This window comes from Taudactylus pleione, unplaced genomic scaffold (genome assembly GCF_031769625.1).
Source record: "Taudactylus pleione unplaced genomic scaffold, aTauple2 ptg000641l, whole genome shotgun sequence".
NCBI lineage: Eukaryota > Metazoa > Chordata > Amphibia > Anura > Myobatrachidae > Taudactylus > Taudactylus pleione.
The window spans coordinates 751958-777180 of NW_028285043.1; the positions used below are offsets into that span (position 1 = coordinate 751958).

General features: G+C 46.5%; 1 protein-coding gene and 1 long non-coding RNA gene across 2 annotated transcripts in view; one reads left to right on the forward strand and one right to left on the reverse strand.

Moving 5' to 3' along the window:
- Positions 1 to 25223, forward strand: part of LOC148479053 (uncharacterized) — a 150542-nt gene that overhangs the window by 54872 nt on the left and 70447 nt on the right. The window lies entirely within an intron of this gene.
- The window catches only part of LOC148479054 (protein kinase C delta type-like), a 77729-nt gene that overhangs the window by 20252 nt on the left and 32254 nt on the right, over positions 1 to 25223 (reverse strand). The window contains exons 3-7 of the mRNA XM_088455023.1: positions 24049 to 24219; positions 19450 to 19541; positions 15610 to 15672; positions 12897 to 13035; positions 1134 to 1277 (exon numbers count right to left, since the gene is read on the reverse strand). Coding sequence (XP_088311149.1) covers positions 1134 to 1277; positions 12897 to 13035; positions 15610 to 15672; positions 19450 to 19541; positions 24049 to 24219 — 609 coding nt within the window. The remainder of the gene's footprint in view (positions 1 to 1133; positions 1278 to 12896; positions 13036 to 15609; positions 15673 to 19449; positions 19542 to 24048; positions 24220 to 25223) is intronic.

The following is a 25223-nucleotide window of genomic DNA, read 5'->3' on the forward strand; positions in this document are numbered from 1 at the left end:
TGCCGGGATGAGAGCCATAACAAGGAGAGAGGAGGAACCAGTCTGGCCTCCCCTGATCTCATGGACATTTACATTATATTCTATACTAGCTGGGATACCAAGCATTGCTCTGGTTGAAGGCTGGACTGTGAAGTAACCTGCAGCCTTCATTTTGTTACATTGTCCTTACCTATAACCTGGATAACTATGCAAATTAGGAGTAAATGACAGTGCAGGCGGGTGTATTATCATACCTTTTGGAATGGGGTATATCAGAAGCAGACTGACTTACAGAACAGCTATAGCTTCCAAAATCACTTTAGTTACAGAAATCACTGCAGAACAGAGGGGGTGATTCAGCTATGGATGGATATGCTTTTGCAGCTGCTAACATGTTAACAGCTGCGATATCTGTAATATGATAATGCAGCAGGAGGTGTTATGCCTCCTGCATACGTTACTGAACCCAGCTGCATCCAAGGACACAGCATCGAATTATCTACAATAATCAGGACTCTGCTTGATCCCTGTCACTGTGTCTGCAGCTGAATCACCACTTGAAATCACTGTGCAGTCCAACATTGAAGACCATGTCTAGCAGTGCTGCCATCCCTGGAATGCCGGGACTGGAGTCCCATTCCCAGACAGAAGGGGGCTCGCTCGCAGTGGCACTGTATGGCTGCGATCAATCTCCCCTGCTGTTTGTAATCTCTGTATGCTAAGCCTTGCCAGGATCAAAGATTGTGGATTGATTATGCTGTTTGCCACAGTCTAAAAATCTTGAGTGCTGAGCTGCTCATAAGCCTGCCAGGTACTGTGTGTGTATGAAGCCAGCCCATCAGCCCCAGAACCTGTGTAATTAAAGAGTATCTCAGTTTTGTTGGATTCTGTGACAGTGTATGGCTCTGATGATGTTCAAACCTAGGAAAAAACCTATTGCTGGTCAAACTACACCATCATGCCAAGTTTGGTGGAGCTAGGTACAAAACTCTGGCTGTGCATAAAGGAAAAACAGACAGGCACACTGTTTTGCTTATTATATAGATGTGTATCTATCATTTCCCTTTTGCTGTGTACAATATCATACAAAGTTATCTATAGCCATTAATATCACATACTTTACAGTTACAATGTATAAATGTAATCTTATTTACCTGTTCAATGATGTCTTTGACCGCAGTGCCTGATGCAGAAAGTCTTTTGGGATTGTATGTAAGACTTCCAGTAATCATTTGAGTTAAAATAACTCCAAATGAATACCAGTCTGCACTGGCATTATACTCCTCACCAGAACGCACCTACCAGAAGAGAGATATTCATTATCAGGTTGTTACCAATAATTTTTCCATTTTATCTTTTTTTAATTGACCAAGTCCATCGCTCTGTATAATATGTGTTTATGTGGAGACAGAGGGCCTGATTCAGAGCCGGACGCTCTGACCAGAGCTCTCGCTCTGAATCACGGCCCTCCTACATGAAAATGGAGCGGCCTTATGGACGCTCGCATAGCTGTGGGTTACCACCCACAGCTTATGCGAGAGTCCATGATGATGGTCGCGATGGTCAAGACCATCGCGACCATCGGGCTTGCGATGGAGACCCTGCGGTAGGGTCTCGCTGCCGCAAGCCCTGGAGTGATTTTGGCTCTATCAGAGCCACAATCACTCCCACTGACATCACTAGTGATGTCAGTGGGGCCGGCTTCAGACGGTAGGCGTTCCCATGGGAACGCCTCCGTCTGGCATCCACGCCCCCGGCACGCCCACCAAAGGGGGCGTGCTGTCACTCACCATCGACAGCACGCCCCCTTTGGTGCGAGACTCGGAGCGACGGAGAGCCCGTCGCTAGTCGGGTGTCGCGCATGCGCACGACGGAGCTCCCTTAGTCGTGCGCATGCGCAGTGGGGCAACATCGACCCGCTTGCGAGCGTCCTGCACTCGCGAGCGGGTCTGAATAACCCCCCGAACACACAAAAGTAGAATCATAAAACAATGCAGTGATGTGCGGTGAGGTCAATGGCTGGGGAAGCACACATGTCTAAAAACTCAGTTTTTATATTAAAACTCTGGAGCATGACAGGGAGTATGATAGGGGAGGGAGTATGACAGGGGAGGCACTGCCTCCCCTGCCTACCCCGACCGCACGTCTTTGATACAATGTAATGTGTCAATTCAGGACACTGATGTGTGGCTTTGTGCCGCCTTGTAATCATATTGGCATATGCTGTGTTTCCTGGGGAAGACTACATGTATATTACCTTAGTGTTACTATAATTATTAAGGACTTTATTTCATTATTATTTGTAAAGCGTGGACATTTCCCTGGCCTGGAATCAGGGCCGGCCCAACCATTACTCAGGGTATGCGGCCGCGAAGAGCGCCACAGTGACGAGGGCGCTGCCATCACGCAGCCCGACAGTGGATGTGACGGGGTGGCCGGCAGGCGCAAAGTTCTAGGGGGCCAGGTCTGCGTATACCTTTCTGTTAGGGAAGGAGCGATAACGGTGCCCTGGCATACTTTACTCACATGAGGCAGCTCCTTCCTGCTGCTTCTCTCTATGGTAAGACACCCCGGGGGTCAGAGGGTTGTGTGGTGAGCCCTGATTGGAGGAGCCATGTACACATGACTCGGGCAGGGGCGGAGCTACACCGTCTTGTTCTTCAACTCCTTATGGTGCGTACACACTGGGCGATTAAAGTGGACGACTGAACGATAACGATATCGTTCAGTCGTCCACTTTATCGTCCATTTTTAACACAAAAAAGATGAACGATGACGACGACGCGCGTTCCCGCGGGTCGTTCGTCATCCTCGTTCATCGGGCTGACATGCAGGCCAACCTGACGACCTCGTCAGGTTGCTGTATGTCAGGGAATGGGTGAGAGAGCCCGGCGCTGAATGATATCGCTAATGATATCGTTCAGCGGCTGTGCTCAATGTCATGAACGACATTGAGCACAGCCTGCCGGGGACACACTAGACGATATCGCTCAGGGAGCATATCGTCTAGTGTGTATGCACCTTTAGTCCAGGGCTTCAGGCAGCCTGGAGGAACTACTAGAAGCTCCACATCAAGGTGAGAGGGGGTGAGACTACAGGGGCATATTGCTTATGTCCTCCACTCTCTGTGTGTGACCCTGCCTGGATATGTGTGTGTGTCTCTATGTAACCCTGTATGTCTCTATATGTAACCCTGTGTGTGTGTATGTCTCTATGTAACCCTGTATGTCTCTATATGTAAACCTGTGTGTGTGTGTGAGAGAGAGAATGGGTAACTGCTGTGTATGTGACAATGTCTGGCTGCTGTGTGTGTGACAATGTCTGGCTGCTGTGTGTATGACAATGTCTGGCTGCTGTGTGTGTTACAATGGCTGCTGTGTATGTGACAATGTCTGGGTGCTGTGTGTGACAATGTCTGGGTGCTGTGTGTATGACAATGTCCGGCTGCTGTGTATGTGACAATGGCTGCTGTGTATGTGACAATGTCTGGGTGCTGTGTGTGTGACAATGTCTGGCTGCTGTGTGTGTGACAATGTCTGGGTGCTGTGTGTGTGACAATGTCTGGGTGCTGTGTGTGTTACAATGGCTGCTGTGTATGTGACAATGTCTGGGTGCTGTGTGTGACAATGTCTGGCTGCTGTGTGTGTGACAATGTCTGGGTGCTGTGTGTATGACAATGTCCGGCTGCTGTGTGTGTGATGATGGCTGCTGTGTGTGTGACAATGTCTGTCACACACACAGCACCCAGACATTGTCACACACACAGCAGCCATCATCACACACACAGCAGGCGGACATTGTCACACACACAGCACCCAGACATTGTCACACACACAGCAGCCAGATATTGTCACATACACAGCAGCCATTGTCACATACACATCAGCCAGACATTGTCACACACACACAGCAGCCATCGTCACACACACAGCTGCCGGACATTGTCACATACACAGCAGCCGGACATTGTCACATACACAGCAGCCTGTCACACACACAGCAGCCAGACATTGTCACACACACAGCAGCCAGACATTGTCACACACACAGCACCCAGACATTGTCACACACACAGCAGCCATCATCACACACACAGCAGCCATCATCACACACACAGCAGCCGGACATTGTCATACACACAGCACCCAGACATTGTCACACACACAGCAGCCAGACATTGTCACACACACAGCAGCCAGACATTGTCACACACACAGCAGCCAGACATTGTCACACACACAGCACCCAATGTCTGGCTGCTGTGTGTGTGACAATGTCCGGCTGCTGTGTGTGTGACAATGGCTGCTGTGTGTGTGACAATATCTGGCTGCTGTGTATGTGACAATGTCCGGCTGCTGTGTGTGTGACAATGGCTGCTGTGTATGTGACAATGTCTGGCTGCTGTGTGTATGACAATGTCTGGCTGCTGTGTATGTGACAATATCTGGGTGCTGTGTGTGTGACAATGTCTGGGTGCTGTGTGTGTGACAATGGCTGCTGTGTGTGTGACAATATCTGGCTGCTATGTGTGTGACAATGTCTGGCTGCTGTGTGTGTGACAATGTCTGGGTGCTGTGTATGTGACAATGGGTGCTGTGTGTGTGACAATGTCCGGCTGCTGTGTGTGTGACAATGTCTGGGTGCTGTGTGTGTGACAATGTCTGGGTGCTGTGTGTGTGACAGGCTGCTGTGTATGTGACAATGTCCGGCTGCTGTGTATGTGACAATATCTGGCTGCTGTGTATGTGACAATGTCCGGCTGCTGTTTGTGTGACAATGGCTGCTGTGTGTTTGACAATGTCTGGGTGCTGTGTGTGTGACAATGTCTGGGTGCTGTGTATGTGACAATATCTGGCTGCTGTGTATGTGACAATGTCTGGGTGCTGTGTGACAATGGCTGCTGTGTATGTGACAATGTCTGGCTGCTGTGTGTGTGACAATGGCTGCTGTGTATGTGACAATGTCTGGCTGCTGTGTGTGTGACAATGTCTGGCTGCTGTGTATGTGACAATATCTGGGTGCTGTGTATGTGACAATGTCTGGGTGCTGTGTGTGTGACAATGTCTGGGTGCTGTGTGTGTGACAATGGCTGGCGTGTGTGTGACAATGTCTGGCTGCTGTGTATGTGACAATGGCTGCTGTGTGTGTGACAATATCTGGCTGCTATGTGTGTGACAATGTCTGGGTGCTGTGTATGTGACAATGTCTGGCTGCTGTGTGTGTGACAATGGGTGCTGTGTGTGTGACAATGTCCGGCTGCTGTGTGTGTTACAATGGCTGCTGTGTATGTGACAATATCTGGCTGCTGTGTATGTGACAATGTCCGGCTGCTGTGTGTTTGACAATGTCTGGGTGCTGTGTATGTGACAATGTGTGGGTGCTGTGTGTGTGACAATGTCTGGGTGCTGTGTATGTGACAATATCTGGCTGCTGTGTATGTGACAATGTCTGGGTGCTGTGTGACAATGGCTGCTGTGTATGTGACAATGTCTGGCTGCTGTGTGTGTGACAATGCCTGCTGTGTGTGTGACAATGTCTGGGTGCTGTGTGTGTGACAATGTCTGGGTGCTGTGTGTGTGACAGGCTGCTGTGTATGTGACAATATCTGGCTGCTGTGTATGTGACAATGTCCAACTGCTGTGTGTGTGACAATGTCTGGGTGCTGTGTGTGTGACAATGGCTGCTGTGTATGTGACAATGTCCGGCTGTTGTGTGTGTGACAATGGCTGCTGTGTGTGTGACAATGTCTGGGTGCTGTGTGTGTGTGACAATGTCTGGGTGCTGCTGTGTGTGTGACAGGCTGCTGTGTATGTGACAATGTCCGGCTGCTGTGTGTGTGACAATGGCTGCTGTGTATGTGACAATATCTGGCTGCTGTGTGTGTGACAATGTCTGGGTGCTGTGTGTGTGACAATGTCTGGGTGCTGCTGTGTGTGACAGGCTGCTGTGTATGTGACAATGTCCGGCTGCTGTGTATGTGACAATATCTGGCTGCTGTGTATGTGACAATGTCTGGCTGCTGTGTATGTGACAATATCTGGGTGCTGTGTGTGTGACAATGTCTGGGTGCTGTGTGTGTGACAATGGCTGGCGTGTGTGTGACAATGTCTGGTTGCTGTGTATGTGACAATGGCTGCTGTGTGTGTGACAATATCTGGCTGCTATGTGTGTGACAATGTCTGGGTGCTGTGTATGTGACAATGTCTGGCTGCTGTGTGTGTGACAATGTCCGGCTGCTGTGTGTGTTACAATGGCTGCTGTGTGTGTGACAATGTCTGGGTGCTGTGTGTGTGACAATGTCTGGGTGCTGTGTGTGTGACAATGTCTGGGTGATGTGTGTGTGACAGGCTGCTGTGTATGTGACAATGTCCTGCTGCTGTGTATGTGACAATATCTGGCTGCTGTGTATGTGACAATGTCCGGCTGCTGTGTGTGTGACAATGGCTGCTGTGTGTTTGACAATGTCTGGGTGCTGTGTATGTGACAATGTGTGGGTGCTGTGTGTGTGACGATGTCTGGGTGCTGTGTATGTGACAATATCTGGCTGCTGTGTATGTGACAATGTCTGGGTGCTGTGTGACAATGGCTGCTGTGTATGTGACAATGTCTGGCTGCTGTGTGTGTGACAATGGCTGCTGTGTGTGTGACAATGTCTGGGTGATGTGTGTGTGACAATGTCTGGGTGCTGTGTGTGTGACAATGTCTGGGTGCTGTGTGTGTGACAGGCTGCTGTGTATGTGACAATGTCCAACTGCTGTGTGTGTGACAATGTCCAACTGCTGTGTGTGTGACAATGGCTGCTGTGTATGTGACAATGTCCGGCTGTTGTGTGTGTGACAATGGCTGCTGTGTGTGTGACAATGTCTGGGTGCTGTGTGTGTGACAATGTCTGGGTGCTGCTGTGTGTGTGACAGGCTGCTGTGTATGTGACAATGTCCGGCTGCTGTGTGTGTGACAATGGCTGCTGTGTATATGACAATGGCTGCTATGTGTGTGACAATGTCTGGGCGCTGTGTGTGTGACAATGTCCGGCTGCTGTGTATGTGACAATGTCCGGCTGCTGTGTGTGTGACAATGGCTGCTGTGTATGTGACAATGTCCGGCTGCTGTGTATGTGACAATATCTGGCTGCTGTGTATGTGACAATGTCTGGCTGCTGTGTATGTGACAATGTCTGGCTGCTGTGTGTGTGACAATGGCTGCTGTGTATGTGACAATGGCTGCTGTATGTGAGAGAGAGAATGGGTAACTGCTGTGTGTGTGACAATGGCTGCTGTGTATATGACAATATCTGGCTGCTGTGTGTGTGACAATGTCTGGGTGCTGTGTGACAATGTCTGCTGTGGATGTGGCAATGTCTGGGTGCTGTGTGTGACAATGTCTGGGTGCTGTGTGTGTGACAGGCTGCTGTGTATGTGACAATGTCTGAGTGCTGTGTGTGTGACAATGTCCGGCTGCTGTGTGTGTGACCATGGGTGCTGTGTGTGTGACCATGGGTGCTGTGTGTTTGACAATGTCAGGCAGGTGTGTATGTGACAATGTCTGGGTGCTGTGTGTGTGTCAATGGCTGCTGTGTATGTGACAATATCTGGCTGCTGTGTGTGTGACAATATCTGGCTGCTGTGTATGTCAATGGCTGCTGTGTATGTGACAATATCTGGCTGCTGTGTGTGTGACAATGTCTGGGTGCTGTGTGTGACAATGGCTGCTGTGTATGTGACAATATCTGGCTGCTGTGTGTGTGACAATATCTGGGTGCTGTGTGTGTGACAATGGCTGCTGTGTATGTGACAATATCTGGCTGCTGTGGATGTGACAATGTCTGGGTGCTGTGTGTGTGACAATGTCTGGGTGCTGTGTGTGTGACAGGCTGCTGTGTATGTGACAATGTCTGGGTGCTGTGTGTGTGACAATGTCCGGCTGCTGTGTATGTGACAATGTCTGGGTGCTGTGTGTGACAATGTCTGGGTGCTGTGTGTGTGACAGGCTGCTGTGTATGTGACAATGTCCGGCTGCTGTGTGTGTGACAATGTCCGGCTGCTGTGTGTGTGACAATGTCTGGGTGCTGTGTGTGTGACAATGGCTGCTGTGTATGTGACAATATCTGGCTGCTGTGTGTGTGACAATGTCTGGCAGCTGTGTATGTGACAATGTCTGGGTGCTGTGTATGTGACAATGTCTGGGTGCTGTGTGTGTGACAATGGCTGCTGTGTATGTGACAATATCTGGCTGCTGTGTGTGTGTGCGCATGTGAGACAATTGGTGACTGCTGTGGGTATACAAGACAACGTCTGACTGGTGTGTGTGACAATGGGTGACCTCTATACACCTGCATAGTAAAATGAAAAGGCGGGTAGCTGCTTTGAGCAAGCTGTGAATAAATACAGTACACATGCGCGCCGCATCTAATCACTGGAGAGAGGGACTGGGGGCATGTCCAGCAGATCCCGGAGTGCTGGGCATGCATCAAGTGTGACAAAAATGGGGGGTGGCTTGTGGGTATGGCTTTTCCCATGAGACCACAGCCCCTAAATTATTTTGGGTGCGCGCAACAATATGCTTAGGGTTGCCCAAAAATATATTTGCTTACCAAAAAATTTGGGCTAGGGCCGGCCCTGCCTGGAATATTAGGGAATATAATAATAGTTACTGTCTTGGTCTCCTACCTTGCTCGACATTTCTTAATATTTATTTAGTGACATCTTAAGACCTAACATAATAAATCACTTCATGCTGAAAAGCTAAATAGATAACAAATATGTAACCAGCGCCAGTGCTATAGCCAGTGCTTGGTGCTGTTAAAGCAGGGTGACTGGGTATGGAGACTAGCTCTCTCCAGTGCTGGGCAGGCTTACCTACTCTCCGATTTGGTCGTGAGCCTCCCGAATATTGGGTGCCGCTCCGGACCCCCGGAAAGCCAGGCAAGCCTCCCGGCTGCTGTCTGCCCCCCGTCCACTAATAGAAATCCCCGCAGCGGCAGGGGGCAATGACGCGATTCGCGCTGAATCGAGTCATCGCAGCCCAGCCCCCTGCTTCACAATACCTTTAATGTTGGCATTGTGAAGAGGGGGGCGGGGTCATGATGATGCGATCGTGCGGCCCCAACCTTGGCTCCGCCCCAATCTGGCATCAGTGTCTGGCCACGCCCCCCGCAGTGTGCAGGCAAGTATGGTGCTGGGTCACCAGTGGTCTTAAAAAATATAAAACAACGGTACATTTATAAGAAGGTATTACCATGTCTGAACCTGAATCGTAACTAAGAATTCCTGATAACGAGTAATATTTGTCTAATGTGAAGGCTTTGTCTGGGGGAGAAGCAGGGAGAGGAGACGCAGCTGCCCAAAATGCTACAAATCGCGTGTCTGTGGGGAGGGGGTGGAGCTAAAATTACACAATCCTGTCATTTTATCCCAGTCATCTTCCTACAGACCCAGGGCTGCCTAAGGCTGCCTAAGGGCTCCGGCTCCTGAGGGGCGCCGCTGAGGTGACTGAGGTCACTAGCACAAACATGATAGAAGTCTCTAAAAGAGACACCCTTTTGTTACTTAGTACTGACAGCAGAAGCAGATTATATAGACAGCTGCTGCACCCGTACTTTCCCCCTTTTCTTCTATTCATGTATAACATGCCTGGCTGGTTCAGCATTGCAGGCAGGTAGCAGTGTCTATCCTCTTCCCCTCTCCCCCTCTTTGAAAGTACATAGGTGACCTGGGGTATTTATAACCATTTGTGGTATATTCAGCCCAAACTACAGTCAGACACTTTCTGGGGCAGCTCACACATGGGGTTATATTTACTAAAGTAAGAGTTTTTAGAAATGGAGATGTTTCCCATAGCAACTAATCAAATTCTAGCTAGTATCTTCTAGAGGGTGCTAGTTAAATGTTAACTAGAATCTGATTGGTTGCTATGGGTAACATTTCCATTTCTAAAAACTCTCATTTACATACATACATACACAGTGTAAATTCACACAACATATTCTAAACAGGTGCACATTCAACACCGCATCAGCACCATAGTTCATACTGAATATTAGATTGATCATGAAGTTATGATCCATCCAATGTTCAATACAACTTTTGTAATAATACTATTCCACATCATGGGGTATATTTACTAAAGTGAGAGTTTTTAGAAACAATACAAAAAACGTTCAATACAACAAAAGTTGTATTGAACATTGGATGGATCATAACTTCATGATCAATCTAATATTCAGTATGAACTATGGTGCTGATGCGGTGTTGAATGTGCACCTGTTTAGAATATGTTGTGTGAAGTTACACTGTGTATGCTGTGAAAATGAACATGTGTAAAAGTGACTATGCACAGTCATGTGCACTTTGGACCCTTAAGCTTGCGAGCAGGGCCCTCTTACCCTTATGTATATGAATGTATGTCTGTCTTTTACAACCCAGTATAATGTTAATGTTGATTCAAATTGTAAAGTGCAACGGAACTTGCTGCGCTATATAACAAACTGTTAATAAATAAATAAATAATACTGTCAAAGAGGGCCAGGCTAAAGCTTTGCCGAGGGTGCCAAGAAACCTTGCACTGGCCCTGTACAGACCAGTGATTCCCGTTATACTGCCCACTTCACTAGGAAATGGGGGCATGCGGGAGATCCGGCCACTCTTCAGGGGGTGCAGGGTACTACACGAATAATAGGGAGCCTCCCGTACCTTGTGTTAGAGTAGGTAAGTATGGATAATGTTACTAAATCCTCCATTTGTTTAAGGAATGAAAGCTACAACCTGCTAATCCCTTGTATCTGAGTTCTAGAAGGGCTCATCGTCCTTTCCTCTTCTAGTTACTCTTTCGCCTTAATATCTAAAATCTATAAACTTTAATATGTCACATTCCAGGGAATGTATCCTGGCTTATATTTTGGCTCCATGCATTACTTAAATTGTTTATTTTTATTAATATTGGAATTTATTGAAAGTTGGCAAATAAAAAAGTTGCTAAATAATATAAAAATAATACATGAACAATAAAGTTAATTAATTCCGAGTCTGATGAATGTCGGCTATTTCTCTCCATACAAGAATTCAGAATTCATTAATTCAGCTATTGGACTAAAGTTGGACAAACATGTCACAAGCCAATCCAATCATTTCATCTACTTAGTTGTTATAGGATTGTTAAAGATTCAAGAGTGTGGTGAAAATAATAGATTAAATGCATTCTAATGTAGATGGTTACATCGATCAATCTAATTGGATTAGGTAATAATGCTTTATCCAAAAAGATTGTATTATATCTTAATTTTATGTATTGTAATTACACAATTAAAGTCTTACAGATCTCTATGTTCTGTTACACTAAAATTCTGATGTGTATTGTGTGTGCTTAAAGAATATATTGCCAGAATATGTATGGAAATCTATATATGTACTTTGCTTTGTGTCTTTCAGTTAGTAGGTGACACAAAGAAAGCGTACTCTCCTCCCCAGACTGTGTAAGCCTGGGTGGTAATAGCAGCTGAATGACGGCTGCATTCCTAATGATATAACGGAAAGCTAATGCAATTACATGCGTGTCTTCATGCTTATGCATCACGCCACCACACTGTGGGCCTCATTCAGAGCCACGTGGGCCTCATTCAGAGCCACTCGTAAGCGGCCGCTCGTTCGCTCCGAGCGATGTTCGCACATCTGCGCATGCGTATGGGTCGTAATGCGCATGCGCCAACCAGTCAGTGTGGTCGGAAATCGTGTGTTCGCAAAATAGCGAGTGCCTGCTAATTTGAGTGACAGGATGAGGCGTTTGTGGGTGGTAACAGGGGAAGGTGCTTGAAAACGGGGAGTGGAGATCCGAACGCAGGCGTGCCAAATGGTCAAAACGGGCGTTTTAAGGGTGTGCATAATTAACAAAGCAGCGTCATCGGCCACGTCACTTGGTTGTCTCTTAGCCTGAACTGTACGCATGATTGCGGTAGAAAAATCCTACCACAAGCACTGCGAGCAGTTCAGACGCCTTTCGATGTACTCGATTTATCAAATAAATAGCGGAGATGACGTAGGATGCGAGCGGCCAGGGGGCGTCTTTACAAAATAGCGAGCGCATGTTTCGTTCGTTCGCTCAGACATAGAGGCGTCAACAGACCGCAAAGAGCGAGCGCTCAATTTAAATAGCCGGCCCCTTTTTCTGAACGAGCGAGCGCAAATAGCGTCTGGCTCTGAATCAGGCCCTGTGTTCTGTCTGCTTGAGTAGCTGTCATCATCAGTGTTGCCACTTACACCTACTGTACCCTAGGCTTAGAGCAACAGATCGGTGTAAAATAGGTGTCCCTCAGGCATTTGCATGACTCTCCCATGACTCTCCCATAAGCCAGTCCTCTTCTGTGCTTCCACCCAGTTATCACCCAGATACACTCATTCTTGTATGGAGAGAAATGGCCGACATCAATAAGATACAAAATCACCCATAACTACGCAAAGATGTAATTGTGTACTACAGTGCATGCCCAGTTTGCTCAATTTGGCTAGATGCGGCCACATATGGGGTTACATGTAACTTATGCTGGGTACACACTGAGATGACGGGTCAGTGAACAAACCGATCTGCCATCAGAGCTGCCGATTGGTAACCTATACACACTTACCAATCGGCAGCTCAACATATCTGGGCTGCTTTCACAACTGGGTGGGCATTTAAATTTGCCCATCCAGTTGAGATGTCAGTGTTAGCGGTCCTTGCAGCAAGCGAATGGACAGTCAGCTGCAGGTTTGACCTGATATGCCTGTGAATTACATCGTCCACAGACATATCTGGTGTCCAACCTGCCGATGCACTCGCGATATATCGTTCATTGATTGAACACAACGATATATCGAAAAGTGTGCGCCCAGCATTAGAATCAGGCCCAACGTGTGTAGTAACCAGTAGGAAACCCATGTGCACCTCACCTCAGGAGCAATGTAGCCACGTGTCCCAACACAGCCAGTGGCTCTCCGGTCTCCGTGCATGTTCTCAATAGCGAGACCGAAGTCGGCGATCTTGATGTTGCCCGTTTCAGCCACTAAGATGTTCTCTGGCTTGAGGTCTCTGTAAAGAAAATCAAATCTTTGTATGCACTATGCTTTTATATAAACATGATTTACTTTTATATATAGAATTATATTATACTTTATATGTGTATTTTCTAAATATCTGTAATTTTGAATTTATAGTTAGAAGCAGGGACTAGAGTGTCAGCTCCTATTGTATTCAGTGTTAGGTTAGTGTCCTTGTGATCCCACTATTTCATGTACATTGGTATGTGTTCAGCAGCATTCAATGTTATTTAATAAGTAGAGCCCTACTTAGACCATTAACATTTGCAATGCTAATTTGTGTGGGTACTGCATGAATAATTACTGATATTAACAGTTTAATATAAGCAGCCCAAAGAGTACCAAACTATGCTCAGCAGTGATGGGGTTACAGAGCCTTTGTGCCCTGCACAGGATTCCATTTATTGCTGCAAGCAGAGGTGGCAAAAGCTGTTTTTGGCACAAATTTAGTAGCATGCCTCTGCCATGCCCTCAGCAAGCCCAATTTACTATTCCCATCATTATTGTTCCTACTCCTATACATTAACTCAGTAGTGTCCCCACACATTATACCAGAAGTGTTCCCAGTACATTATCCCTAAACAGTGACCCCACATAATATATAACCAGTAGAGCCTGTCCTGTTACTAGTGTACAGGGTTTATTTTCCCATCCTCTTGGCCACATATTCTCATTATCATATCTATAGGCTCTAATCCCATCTGTATAACACATACATGTTTTATGCATTTTAATGGTGTTGGTATGTGTGCCTTAGCACTTATGTGAAAAAATGTGATTATAACAGTGGCCAGCCTGCTGACCTTGTAAATCTTCTGCCCTTGGCCACCTTGCTGGCCAGTGTATACTGTTCTAACTCACAGATGTATTCACTGCATCTTATAGCTGCTATCAGCCTCTGTTTTTTTGGCTCAGAGCATTTTCTTTTCTAATACCTTATAGAGACTTGGTACCAGTTTGGTCTTTAGTGCAGGAAAAGAAATATAGCACTATTAGCTCATTGTATTTAATGGTTAGTTTTCTATCCTGTATTGGTATGCCCAAGAGGCCTATTCATCAACACTAAAATAACGTTTTTAAGGACATTTTCCTTAATTAACGTTATTTTAGTATACATGAAGTATCTTAACACAGGAGATATCACTGATATCTTCTTGCTAAGTCCCCCTGCATTAATTTCCACACTATGTGGAAATTATGGTATTCATCAAATTCCGAAAATTATGTATTTTTGGAATTTGATGGAGGTACTGTATCCGCCACTGTGAAGTGGTGAATAGCAGGTGAGACTTACCTGCTTCCAGCTGGAGAGGTCCCCCGGCGTCTTCCTCCGGCGCTCTGTTCCCTCCTCTGGCTCTGGTGGTTGATTGGACAACTGTGGTCTCCCAGCAGAACACAATGAATAAAGTTTAGAAAGAAAAAAAAAGTTTTTATTTCTAAACTGTACTGTGGTCTGCTGGGAGACCACGTGTCAGACCAGCAGGACGTAGCCGGAGGCTTCTGCGCGGGCAGGTAAGTGCGGGACGGGGGGGAGGTGGGGTTGGGGGATACACAAAATTAACGTAGCTGTAGGTAGTGCTGCACATGCGCTGGGTTTACGAATGTAACAGCACATGCGCAGCATGGATTCCAGCTACGGTAAGTTAGTGTAGAGAGGGAAAACTATCTATTTCCCAAAAAGCTGTCATCGCAAATATGACAGCTTTTCGGAATAGATAGTTATGGAGAGAGGAATGATGAATTCCTCCAGTAATTAGGTAGAACTCCATGCCAGTTCTATACTTAATTACCTCCATTGAATTTTAAGTTATGATGAATAGGCCCCCAAGTCTAGTTTCATAGAGAAAGCTCTATCAGTCAGTGATCACAGATGCTGGTAGCTCCTCCAGGACCAGGTGGGAGGTTTCTCAGCCCACTTTTCCCACAGTTGTTGGCAGAGAACTGAGCTGCTAGTAGCACAGAAAAGTACAAATTTTTTAAACTCTCCTCACCCAAAAATGATATGAAACTAATAAAACACTGCAGAAGGGAGGGCGTGTGTAAGATATAAGTGGGAATATGTGCCAATGATAAAAGTATAACACATAGACAGGGCCATAGAGAGCGGTGGTGGGCCCTGTTACTGTAGGGGCCTAAATGTGCAGGAGCAGCCATGTCCCCTACAACAAACTATGCAAAATATTATTTGTGGTGTGTCAAAGTGGTGCTGTGTGCCACACAGCGGGGTGCAGTGCGCCCCTCTGCCAGGGGCAGATCAAGGAGAGGGGCGTGGTCAGTTTGATTGCTCCTCCCCTACCTCCACATTAGGTGCAGGCTGAGGAGACTACAGCTCAGCGGCAGCGCTGATATGTAAGAGGGGGCTGGGAGGGTGGTGGACCTGGATCCCCACTGGGCTCCTCCAACAGCCTGGGCCTTAGCAATTAGTACCCACTGCCCCCTTCCCTCGGGGCACCCCTGCACATAGAAAGTTGGGAACAGGCATGATAAGTATATTACATTCTGTATATTAGACTCTATACTAATATCACTGTATTATACTGTTGCTAAATTGTAACTATATAATTACCGATGGACTATGCCCTTAGCATGGAGGAATTGCAAACCACATACAATTTCTGCACTGTAGAACCTGGTGGATAGAAAATAAGTAAAGTTACATTGTTGGAACATTTAAATAATGGATGAATGATTTCCAGCCAACAGTCCCCACAATTTGTGCAAATGTCCCCATTCTTTGTTTCATATTTGCCAACTGCCTAATATGATGTTTCTGTCTCTGGGCCTGATTCAGACCCGCTCACGAGCGCTGAGCGCTCGCAAGTGGGTCGATGTTACCCAAGTGCTCATGCGCACGACGGAGGCGGCTCCGTCGTGCGCATGCGCGAGACCCGAATAACGACGGCCAAGCCGTTGTTATAGGTCTCGCACCAAAGGGGGAGTGCTGTCGATGGTGATTGACAGCATGTCCCCTTTGGTGGGCGTGCCGGGGGCGTGGCTGCCCAGACGGAGGCGTTCCCATGGGAACGCCTACGGTCTGGGGCCGGCCCCACTAACATCACTAGTGATGTCATTGGGAGTGCGTTTGCCTCTGATAGAGCCAAAAGCACTCCAGGGCTTGCGGCAGCGAGACCCTACCGCAAGGGTCTCGTCGCAAGCCCGATGGTCTTGACCATCGCAACCATCATTTTGGCCGCTCGCTATAGCTGTGGGTGGTCACCCACAGCTATGCGAGCGGCCAGGAGGCCGCTCCAAAAAGGAGGAGGGACGGCCCTGATTCAGAGCGAGCGTCCGACTCTGAATCAGGGCCTCTGTGCGTTGTTGCAAATTACTATATATTGAATATAGCTTATAACGGCGGGTACACACAGGAGCGATGTCGGCACGATATGACTATTTTGTGCGAATCGGATTAACATATCGGCCACATCGCTCAGTGTGTATGGCCAATATGTGCGCTCCTGCGCCCACTTGCTACACTGTCCGGTTGGTGTGCTGCATGTCCAACTGGACGATATCGCAAGCAGCTCCGTTGCAGCTAATGAAGGACAGAACTAGGTATTGCTCCGTCCTTCATTACCTCGTTCTGATGTGTACCCATGATCCGATACGTCGGCCCGTCAGACCGACATAGCAGCTGGGTACACATCGCTCAGTGTGTACCCGGAGTTTATTAAGAGGAGTATTATTTATTTATGTTTATTATTTATTAACAGTTTCTTATATGGCGCAGCGTATTCCGTTGCGCTTTACAATTTGAGACAACATTAATAGAAAAAAGACTGGGTTGTAAGAGACAGACATAAAGGTAAGAGGACCCTGCTCGCAAGCTTACAATCTATACTGATGCCAGCAAGATGATGCTCAGAAAGTCATTTTCTTATAACACTCACCTTTATTACAGTCACCTTTATTTATCAGAATGGAAGGCAACGTATGGAATCAATTTCTTTTACCAATCTCTATCACTAATCTAATGGTGTTCATCTCTCAATTAGATAGGTGAGCTTGTATGTGCACAGGAAAACAGCACCTTCATAGAAATTCATCTCCACCGCAGCTCTATCCTAAGTTTCTGGTGTTAAACCCAATATTTCTTCTTCTTAACTCAAATCCAGGGGAAGCAATCGGGAAGCCGACTGCCTAAATACCGGTAGCCGGCTTCCCGACTGTCATATCCCGGCAAGGGTGAAATGCCGGGCAACTAGATGTAGACGCCCGCATTTCCCCGACGCCGGGAGACCGGCGCCCGGCATCCCGATCGTAGTGATGCCGGGCGCCGCGAGCGGACAGCCGCGGGGGGGGAGGGTTAGGTTTAGGGCTCCCGGGGGGGGACTTAGGGTTAGGCTAGGGGGAGGGAGGGTTAGGGTTAATCACCCCCGGGGGGGACTTAGGGTTAGGCACCCCCCCGGGGGACTTAGGTTTAGGCAGCGGGGAAGGGGGTGGTTAGGGTTAGGCACTTGGGGGGGAAGTTAGGGTTAGGCACCCCTAAGGAGGGTTAGGTTAGGTTAGTAGATACTCACCTATCCACGATCGGGATTTCCAGCGCTGTCGGGCTTCCGCTGCTCGGAACTCTGCTGATGTCGGCCTGCCGCTGACGGGAATCGAACCCATTCCCCAAACCAGACATCAATCTGCCCAATCTGAAACTATAACCCTAATATTTACAAATAATAACCATATAGATTAGGCTAGTATTAAGCAGCTCAAACCATATAGCCAATCAAGACTAGTCATAAAAAAGAAAGGTGTCTCTGACAGAGGCTAGACCCCAGGCCATTTGTGCTATTTTGTCTGTAGACTGAAAAAAAAAATGGAGAAAAAATGATCAGGCCCCCGCAAGTTAAGAGTACCGTCCTAGGGACAATGGGCTCCACAACATTAGGGGCCAGGAAAATACTATAACATTATGGAAACTCTTGTAGAACTATAAGCAACAGTATGCACAGTTGGTGCTCTACAGATGTCCCCGTAACAAATAAAATAAAAAGTATTACCCTGCACTAAATGAAATAGTTGTGCCCCCATAAAATAAAAAGAGCAGTGCCCTGTAATGAATAAAAAGTAGCACCACTATAGTATATAAACTAAAGAAGAGAGCCCCTATAATAATTAATGAGTAGCACCCCCATAAAAAATAAATTAGTAGAGCAATGCAATAAATAAAATAGAGTAATGCCCCTATTATAAGCAAAAATAAAGAGTAGTGCCACCGTAATTAACAAAATAAAGTGTAGTGCCCCCGTAATTAATAAAGAGTAGTACTCCCGTAATTAATAAAGAGTAGTGCCCCCGTAATTAATAAAGAGTAGTACCCCCGTAATTAATAAAGAGTAGTACCCCATAATTAATAAAGAGTAGTACCCTGTGATAAATAAAGTAAAAAGTAGCGTCTCTAGGGGAAATAAAATAAATAGTAACACGTTTAAGACCAGTTTTTCAAGTTCCCCCTTAGAGGACAGGGCCCAATCCTGTGTAGGCTGGGCTCTTACAGAATATAAGGACCTAATGCAATTTAAGAGTTTGAAAACCACCACAAATCTGGATGCAAATTGTTTCAAAACACAGATTAGTAAATGGGTTGGATCTAAAAATCACATTTGATGTGTGGCGGTTTCCCAACCACATACAAAACTGCCCCTTTGTAAAAGTCCACCTTCATGTCACTGACCATTATATGTATAGAATACCCAGCTGTGACCGGCGATGTGTTTGCCCACTTTGATGAAAGCAGCTGCACAATTCTGTTACAACTAATGTATGTCACTGCTAATACTATTGATATCCCAATCCTAAGCTACAGTATAAGACTTATACTCAGTGGCAGATGTTACCTAGGGGCTGCGAGGCTGCGCCCCCCCAGTAAAATCAGCAACTTCAATGAGCCAGTGCACTCCGTGACTGTACTGACTTCACTGCGACTGGAGGTGGCTTCCTATTAGAGGTGCCTCCTGCCAGTCACGCTAAAGACAGGCAGCCCCAGGGGAAGGTGTCTCCTCCCCCTGGGACTGCCGGTCCGTGCTGCGATCAGCAGAGAGCTGCTTGCAGTGGAAGCCGATGCTCTGCCTTTTGGGCAGCCCTACAGGGCTTATTGAGGCTGCCACCAATGCAGCCCCGAGAAACTGGTGATATGCGCATGCGCGACGCCACCACCGCTTATGCGCATGCGCAGGTCCTGATTCAATGAGCAGGCGCCGGGACCCAGGCCAGCAGCAGCGGCAGCCCCCTCAGGCAAGAGAGGAGGAGCTGCTGCTGCATATAGTCCATGCTATTACATACTGTGTTATCTATTTCTATACATCAGGAGAACCCTTTCCACTGAATACAATAGATCATTATAATATATCACCTATCATAAAGTCCTTCCTCTAACCAGTGTCTCTAACAAGATATTCTCCCATATCCTCACCTTGCACTGGGGATGGTAAGGCGGCCTTTCCTCTGCAGGAGACGATGGAAATCTCCGCCACATGCATACTCCATGCCGAGTAGTAAATGCTCCTGTGTATGGTAGAAGCAATAGTATCAGTATACATGTCAGAGAGGCCAGGAGGACATGGGGAATGTCATCTTTAGACCATAAATAAGTAAAGATAAATTATATACATTATTAATTCATAAAAACTGTCCTTCGGTTATTTTCTCTTCATGGGAATATAATGGATGGTCATGGGGAAGACAAAGGGGCCTATTCATCAACACTAAAATAATGTTTTTAAGGACATTTTCCTTAAATACCGTTATTTTAGTATTCATGAAGTATCTTAACACAGGAGACATCACTGATATCTCCTGGTTAAGTCCCCCTGCGTTAATTTCCACACTCCCCGTACAATAGTATGGGGATATAGAAATTATGGTATTCATCAAAGTTGATGGAGTTACTGTCCGCCACTGTGAGGTGGCAAATAGCAGGTAACACTTACCTGTGTCAGCATGGGCAGGTCCCCCGGCATCTTCATCCGGCGCTTTGGTCCCTCCTCTGGCTCCGGTGTCTGCTCGGACACTGTTCTCCCAGCAGAGCACAATAAAGTTTAGAAAAAAAAAAAACTTTTTTTCTCTTCTAAACTGTACAGTGCTCTGCCGGGAGAACACGTCTGAACAGCCACCGGAGCCAGAGGCGCTGCAGCGGGCAGGTAAGTGTGGGACAAGGGGAAGGTATGCGGAGGGGGAGGGGGGTTAAGAGGGACACACAAAATTACCGCAGCTGTAGGTAGTGCTGTGCATGCACTGGTTTTACGAATGTAACAGCGCATGTGCAGCACAGATTCCAGATGCGGTAAGTTAGTGTAGAGAGGGAAAACTCTCGCAATTGCAAAAGAAAAGAAATCGCAAAAATGACAGCTTTTCGGAATAGATAATTATGGGGAGGAGGACTGATGAATTTCTCCGGTAATTAGGTAGAACTCCATGCGAGTTCTAAACCTAATTACCTCCAGAGAATTTTAAGTTATGATGAATAGGCCCCTATGAGAGCAGAGAGAGGGCAGGGGACACAAGGGGGAAAAATAAGTATTACAGTTTATAGAACATGTTCTATAATGTTATTACAGTCCAGTTATTATTACATAACACCAGTAACATTTTTATTTTTATACCAGAATATTATAATTGTCCTACATGCAAAGATTAATAGTAATTTTTGCATCTAAAACAAAAATAATGAATAATTGCAAAAGAGCTGCACAACTGTATTATCACTAGAAGCTGTTATCTGTAGCGCTGATCCTCAATCCACGGAGCACATGACACAAGTAATATGTAGGGGAATGTATTACTGTATAGGTGGGGGGATGGGGAAGAAATACTGTACTACAGGTGAGATGGTAAATATATTACAGAGATTAGAGGGGAATATTTTACAGCAGTGATGGTGTTATAATCATATATCAGCAGTGGCGGAAGTTCATCCCAGATGCCTGGAGGCAAGATATCATTTAGTGCCCCCCTTATCCCCCATATTTACAGCCCTAAGTGGGGTGAATATATTATTGGTGATGGAGGAGGTGCCCCTTCAGTCCTGGCGCCCGGGGCAGGCGCCTCCATTGTCTCCTATACTTCTACCCCTGTATATCAGTAACAATATGATAAAAGGAATTATGGCCAGCTAGTTCTTAACAGTATTTCCAGGTTAGGATATCCCATCCTCATGACCTCCTATATACTCCCATGTCCAGTAAATGCCGCCCCTCAGATTACCCCACTACTAAATGACCATCGGCTAAGATCTGTGCTATATTTAAATCAAGTAAACAGCCCAGTTCTAGCAGTGGAGGAGTAGACGGGGCAGGAGATATTGCTGTAATGATATACTGGTAGGTTAATTGGCTCCCCGCAAAATTGACCATAGTGTGTATGTTTGTGAGCATGTGGTAGGGAATATAGATTGTAAGCTCCACTGGGGCAGGGACAGATGTGAATGGTAAGATATTATCTGTAAAGCGCTGTGGAATATGTGTGCGCTATATAAATAACTGGTAATAAATAAATAAAAATGAATGTAATACAGAAGGCAGCACACAATGGGAGAGATGTTACTGACATACACTCAGGTACAGCATTTATTTCTGTTTTCCTCTCTATCTTCAATAATCCCTTTATCACCAAGTGGCCTATTCATCGTCGCTTAATTATTACAAAAGCAAATGAAAATGAAAATTTTTACCTGTAATTGTAAAAATTAATTTATCAGGCCATTCATCAAGATATCACAGATATCTCCTACTTACCTTCCACTGGCGGAATGGCCCGCTGTCCCCATACACTAGTATGGGGACAGAATTCATCAAGCTCCAAAAATACATTATTTTCGGAGCTTGAGTGCGGGAGCATTCGCCATCTTGTGTATCACAACCTGCTCCTTCCCTATGGAAAGGAGGTCTGGGTTGCGAAGAAGGATCCTTTTGTATCCCTCCGCCCCTGTCCACTCCTTCCGTCAGATGTCGGGGCTCCTGTGCGCATGCGTGACCTATAGGTTACACATGCGCACTAGCAGCACTGCTCCAAAAGGAGTAGTGAAAAGATTCACGGCTCTGATAGGAGCAGTGATGCCGCTCGCCGTAAAGCTGATTTTCAGGTCACCTGTCACCGCACCGGAGCAATGCTGAATCGGCAAGTTAGAATGTTAATTATCGGGGGTCCCCAATAATTAACGTCATGAATAGACCCCCAAGTGATGTAGATACCGTTTACAAGCAGTTTTGAAAATGTATTATATATATATATGGTGCCAGCATATTCTGTTGTGCTTTACATCTAGATGAGATTTAATTTTTAAAAAGAAAAGTCACAGCAGAATATTAGCATACAGTCAGGTGCATAAATATTGGGACATTGACAGAATTCTCATATTTTGGCCTCTATTCACCACCACAATGGCATTGAAATGAAACAAACAAGATGTGCTTTAACTGCAGACTTTCAGATTTAATTTGAGGGTAATTACATCCAAATCAGGTGAACGGTGTAGGAATTACAACGGTTTCTATATGTGCCTCCCACTTTTTAAGGGGCCAAAAGTAATGGGGCTATCAACTCAAAAGCTATTTCATGGACAGGTGTGGGCTATTCCCTCGTTATTTCATTATCAATTAAGCAGGTAAAAGGTCTGGAGTTGATTCTAGGTGTGACATTTGCATTTGGAATCAGTTGCTGTCGACTCTCAATATGAGATCCAAAGAGCTGTCACTATCAGTGAAGCAAGCCATCATTAGGCTGAAAAATCAACACAAACCCATCAGAGAGATAGCAAAAACATTAGGTGTGGCCAAATCAACTGTTTGGAACATTCTTAAAAAGAAAGAACGCACCGGAGAGTTCAGCAACACCAAAAGACCCGGAAGACCACGGAAAACAACTGTGGTGGATGACAGAAGAATTATTTCCCTGGTGAAGAAAAACCCCTTCACAACAGTTGGCCAAATCAAGAACACTCTCCAGGAGGTAGGTGTATATGTGTCAAAGTCAACAATCAAGAGAAGACTTCACAAGAGTGAATATAAAGGGTTCACCACAAGATGTAAACCATTGGTGAGCCACAAAAACAAGAAGACCAGATTAGAGTTTGCCAAACAACATCTAAAAAAGCCACTACAGTTCTGGAACATCATCCTATGGACAGATGAGACAAAGATCAACTTGTACCAGAGTGATGGGAAGAAAAGAGTATGGAGAAGGAAAGGAACTGCTCATGATCCAAAACATACCACCTCATCAGTGAAGCATAGTGGTGGTAGTGTCATGGCGTGGGCATGTATGGCTGCCAATGGAACTGGTTTCCTTGTATTTATTGATGATGTGACTGCTGACAAAAGCAGCAGAATGAATTCTGAAGTGTTTCGGGCAATATCATATGCTCATATTCAGTCAAATGCTTCAGAACTCATTGGACGGTGCTTCACAGTGTAGATGGACAATGACCCGAAGCATACTGCAAAAGCAACCAAAGAGTTTTTTAAGGCTAAAAAGTTGAATGTTATGCAATGGCCAAGTCACTCCCCTGACCTGAATCCGATTGAGCATGCATTTCACTTGATGAAGACAAAACTGAAGGGAAAATGCCCCAAGAACAAGCAGGAACTGAAGACATTTGCAGTAGAGGCCTGGCAGAGCATCACCAGGGATGAAACCCAGCGTCTGGTGATGTCTATGTGTTCCAGACTTCAGGCTGTAATTGCCTGCAAAGGATTTGCAACAAAGTATTAAAAAGTGAAAGTTAGATTTAGGATTGTTTAGTTTGCCCCATTACTTTTGGCCCCTTAAAAAGTGGGAGGCACATATAGAAACCGTTATAATTCCTACACCGTTCACCTGATTTGGATGTAATTACCCTCAAATTAAATCTGAAAGTCTGCAGTTAAAGCACATCTTGTTTGTTTCATTTCAAAGACATTGTGGTGGTGAATAGAGGCCAAAATATGAAAATTCTGTCAATGTCCCAATATTTATGCACTTGACTGTATATGGTACGTATGGATATTAAGCAATAAAGAAGCAATCACAGCAGTACCTTGGTCTGCAGAGCAAAGTAGGCATGTGTGAGGAAGGCGCTCCCATGTGCAACTTCTAACACCCTCCGTTCCACAAACGCGAGTTCTTTGCCCTCGGCGAGCAGATCCCTCTTCTTGATGACCTTGACAGCCAACAACTGGCTGCTACGTGAGTCTGCTGCCAACAGGACCTAGAGGAAATATCACAGTGTCAGCCTCATAAACAACACAGGAACATGAAGGCAAATGTGTTGTTGTCCAACAAGCAGTGGCGTAACTAGGGTATATGGAGCCCAGGGCAAATTTTAAAATGGAGCCCCCCCTCCTATGTGGCGCGAAGAGAAGAGAGGCGTGGTCACAAGGGGCATGGCCACGTAAAAATGGGGCTTGTCAACATGACACACAGCTCTCTCTCATCACTCTGAACATTCCTTTCCATTCCATATGCACCTTAATGCAGTGCCCCCAGTAGTGATCTCCCTTATGCAGTGCCCCATGTAGTGGTCCGCCCTATGCAGTGCCCCCAGTAGTGGTCCCCCTTATGCAGGCCCCCAGTAGTGCCCCTTATACAGTGCCCCCAGTAGTGGTCTCCCGTATGCATGCAAGTAGTGATCCCCCTTATGCAGTGCCCCATGTAGTGGTCCCCCTTATGCAGGCCCTCAGTAGTGATCCCCCCTATCCAGTGCCCCTTATACAGTACCCCCAGTAGTGTTCCTCCTTCTGCAGTCCCCCAGTAGTGATCCCCCTATCCAGTGCCCCTTATACAGTGCCCCCTGAGGTGGTCCTCCCTATTCAATGCCCCCAATAGTCCCCCCCATGCAGTGCCCACAGTAGTGGTCCCCCTTATGCAGGCCCTCAGTAGTGATCCCCCTATCCAGTGCCCCTTACAGTACACCCAGTAGTGTTCCCCCTTCTGCAGGCCCCCAGTAGTGATCCCCCTATCCAGTGCCCCTTATACAGTGCCACCTGTAGTGGTCCTCCCTATTCAATGCCCCCAGTAGTCCCCCCATGCAGTGCCCAAAGGAGTAGCCCCCTCCCCAGTAGTGCCCCCAGTAGTGGGTCCTCCCCCCCGATGCAGTGCCCCAGTAGTAGCCCTCTCCCCAGTAGTGGTCCCCCCCCCACCCCGATGCAACACACGAGTTAAAGAAAAACCACTTACCTTAATCCCGGCTCCTGCTCCCACTGCCGTCCAAAC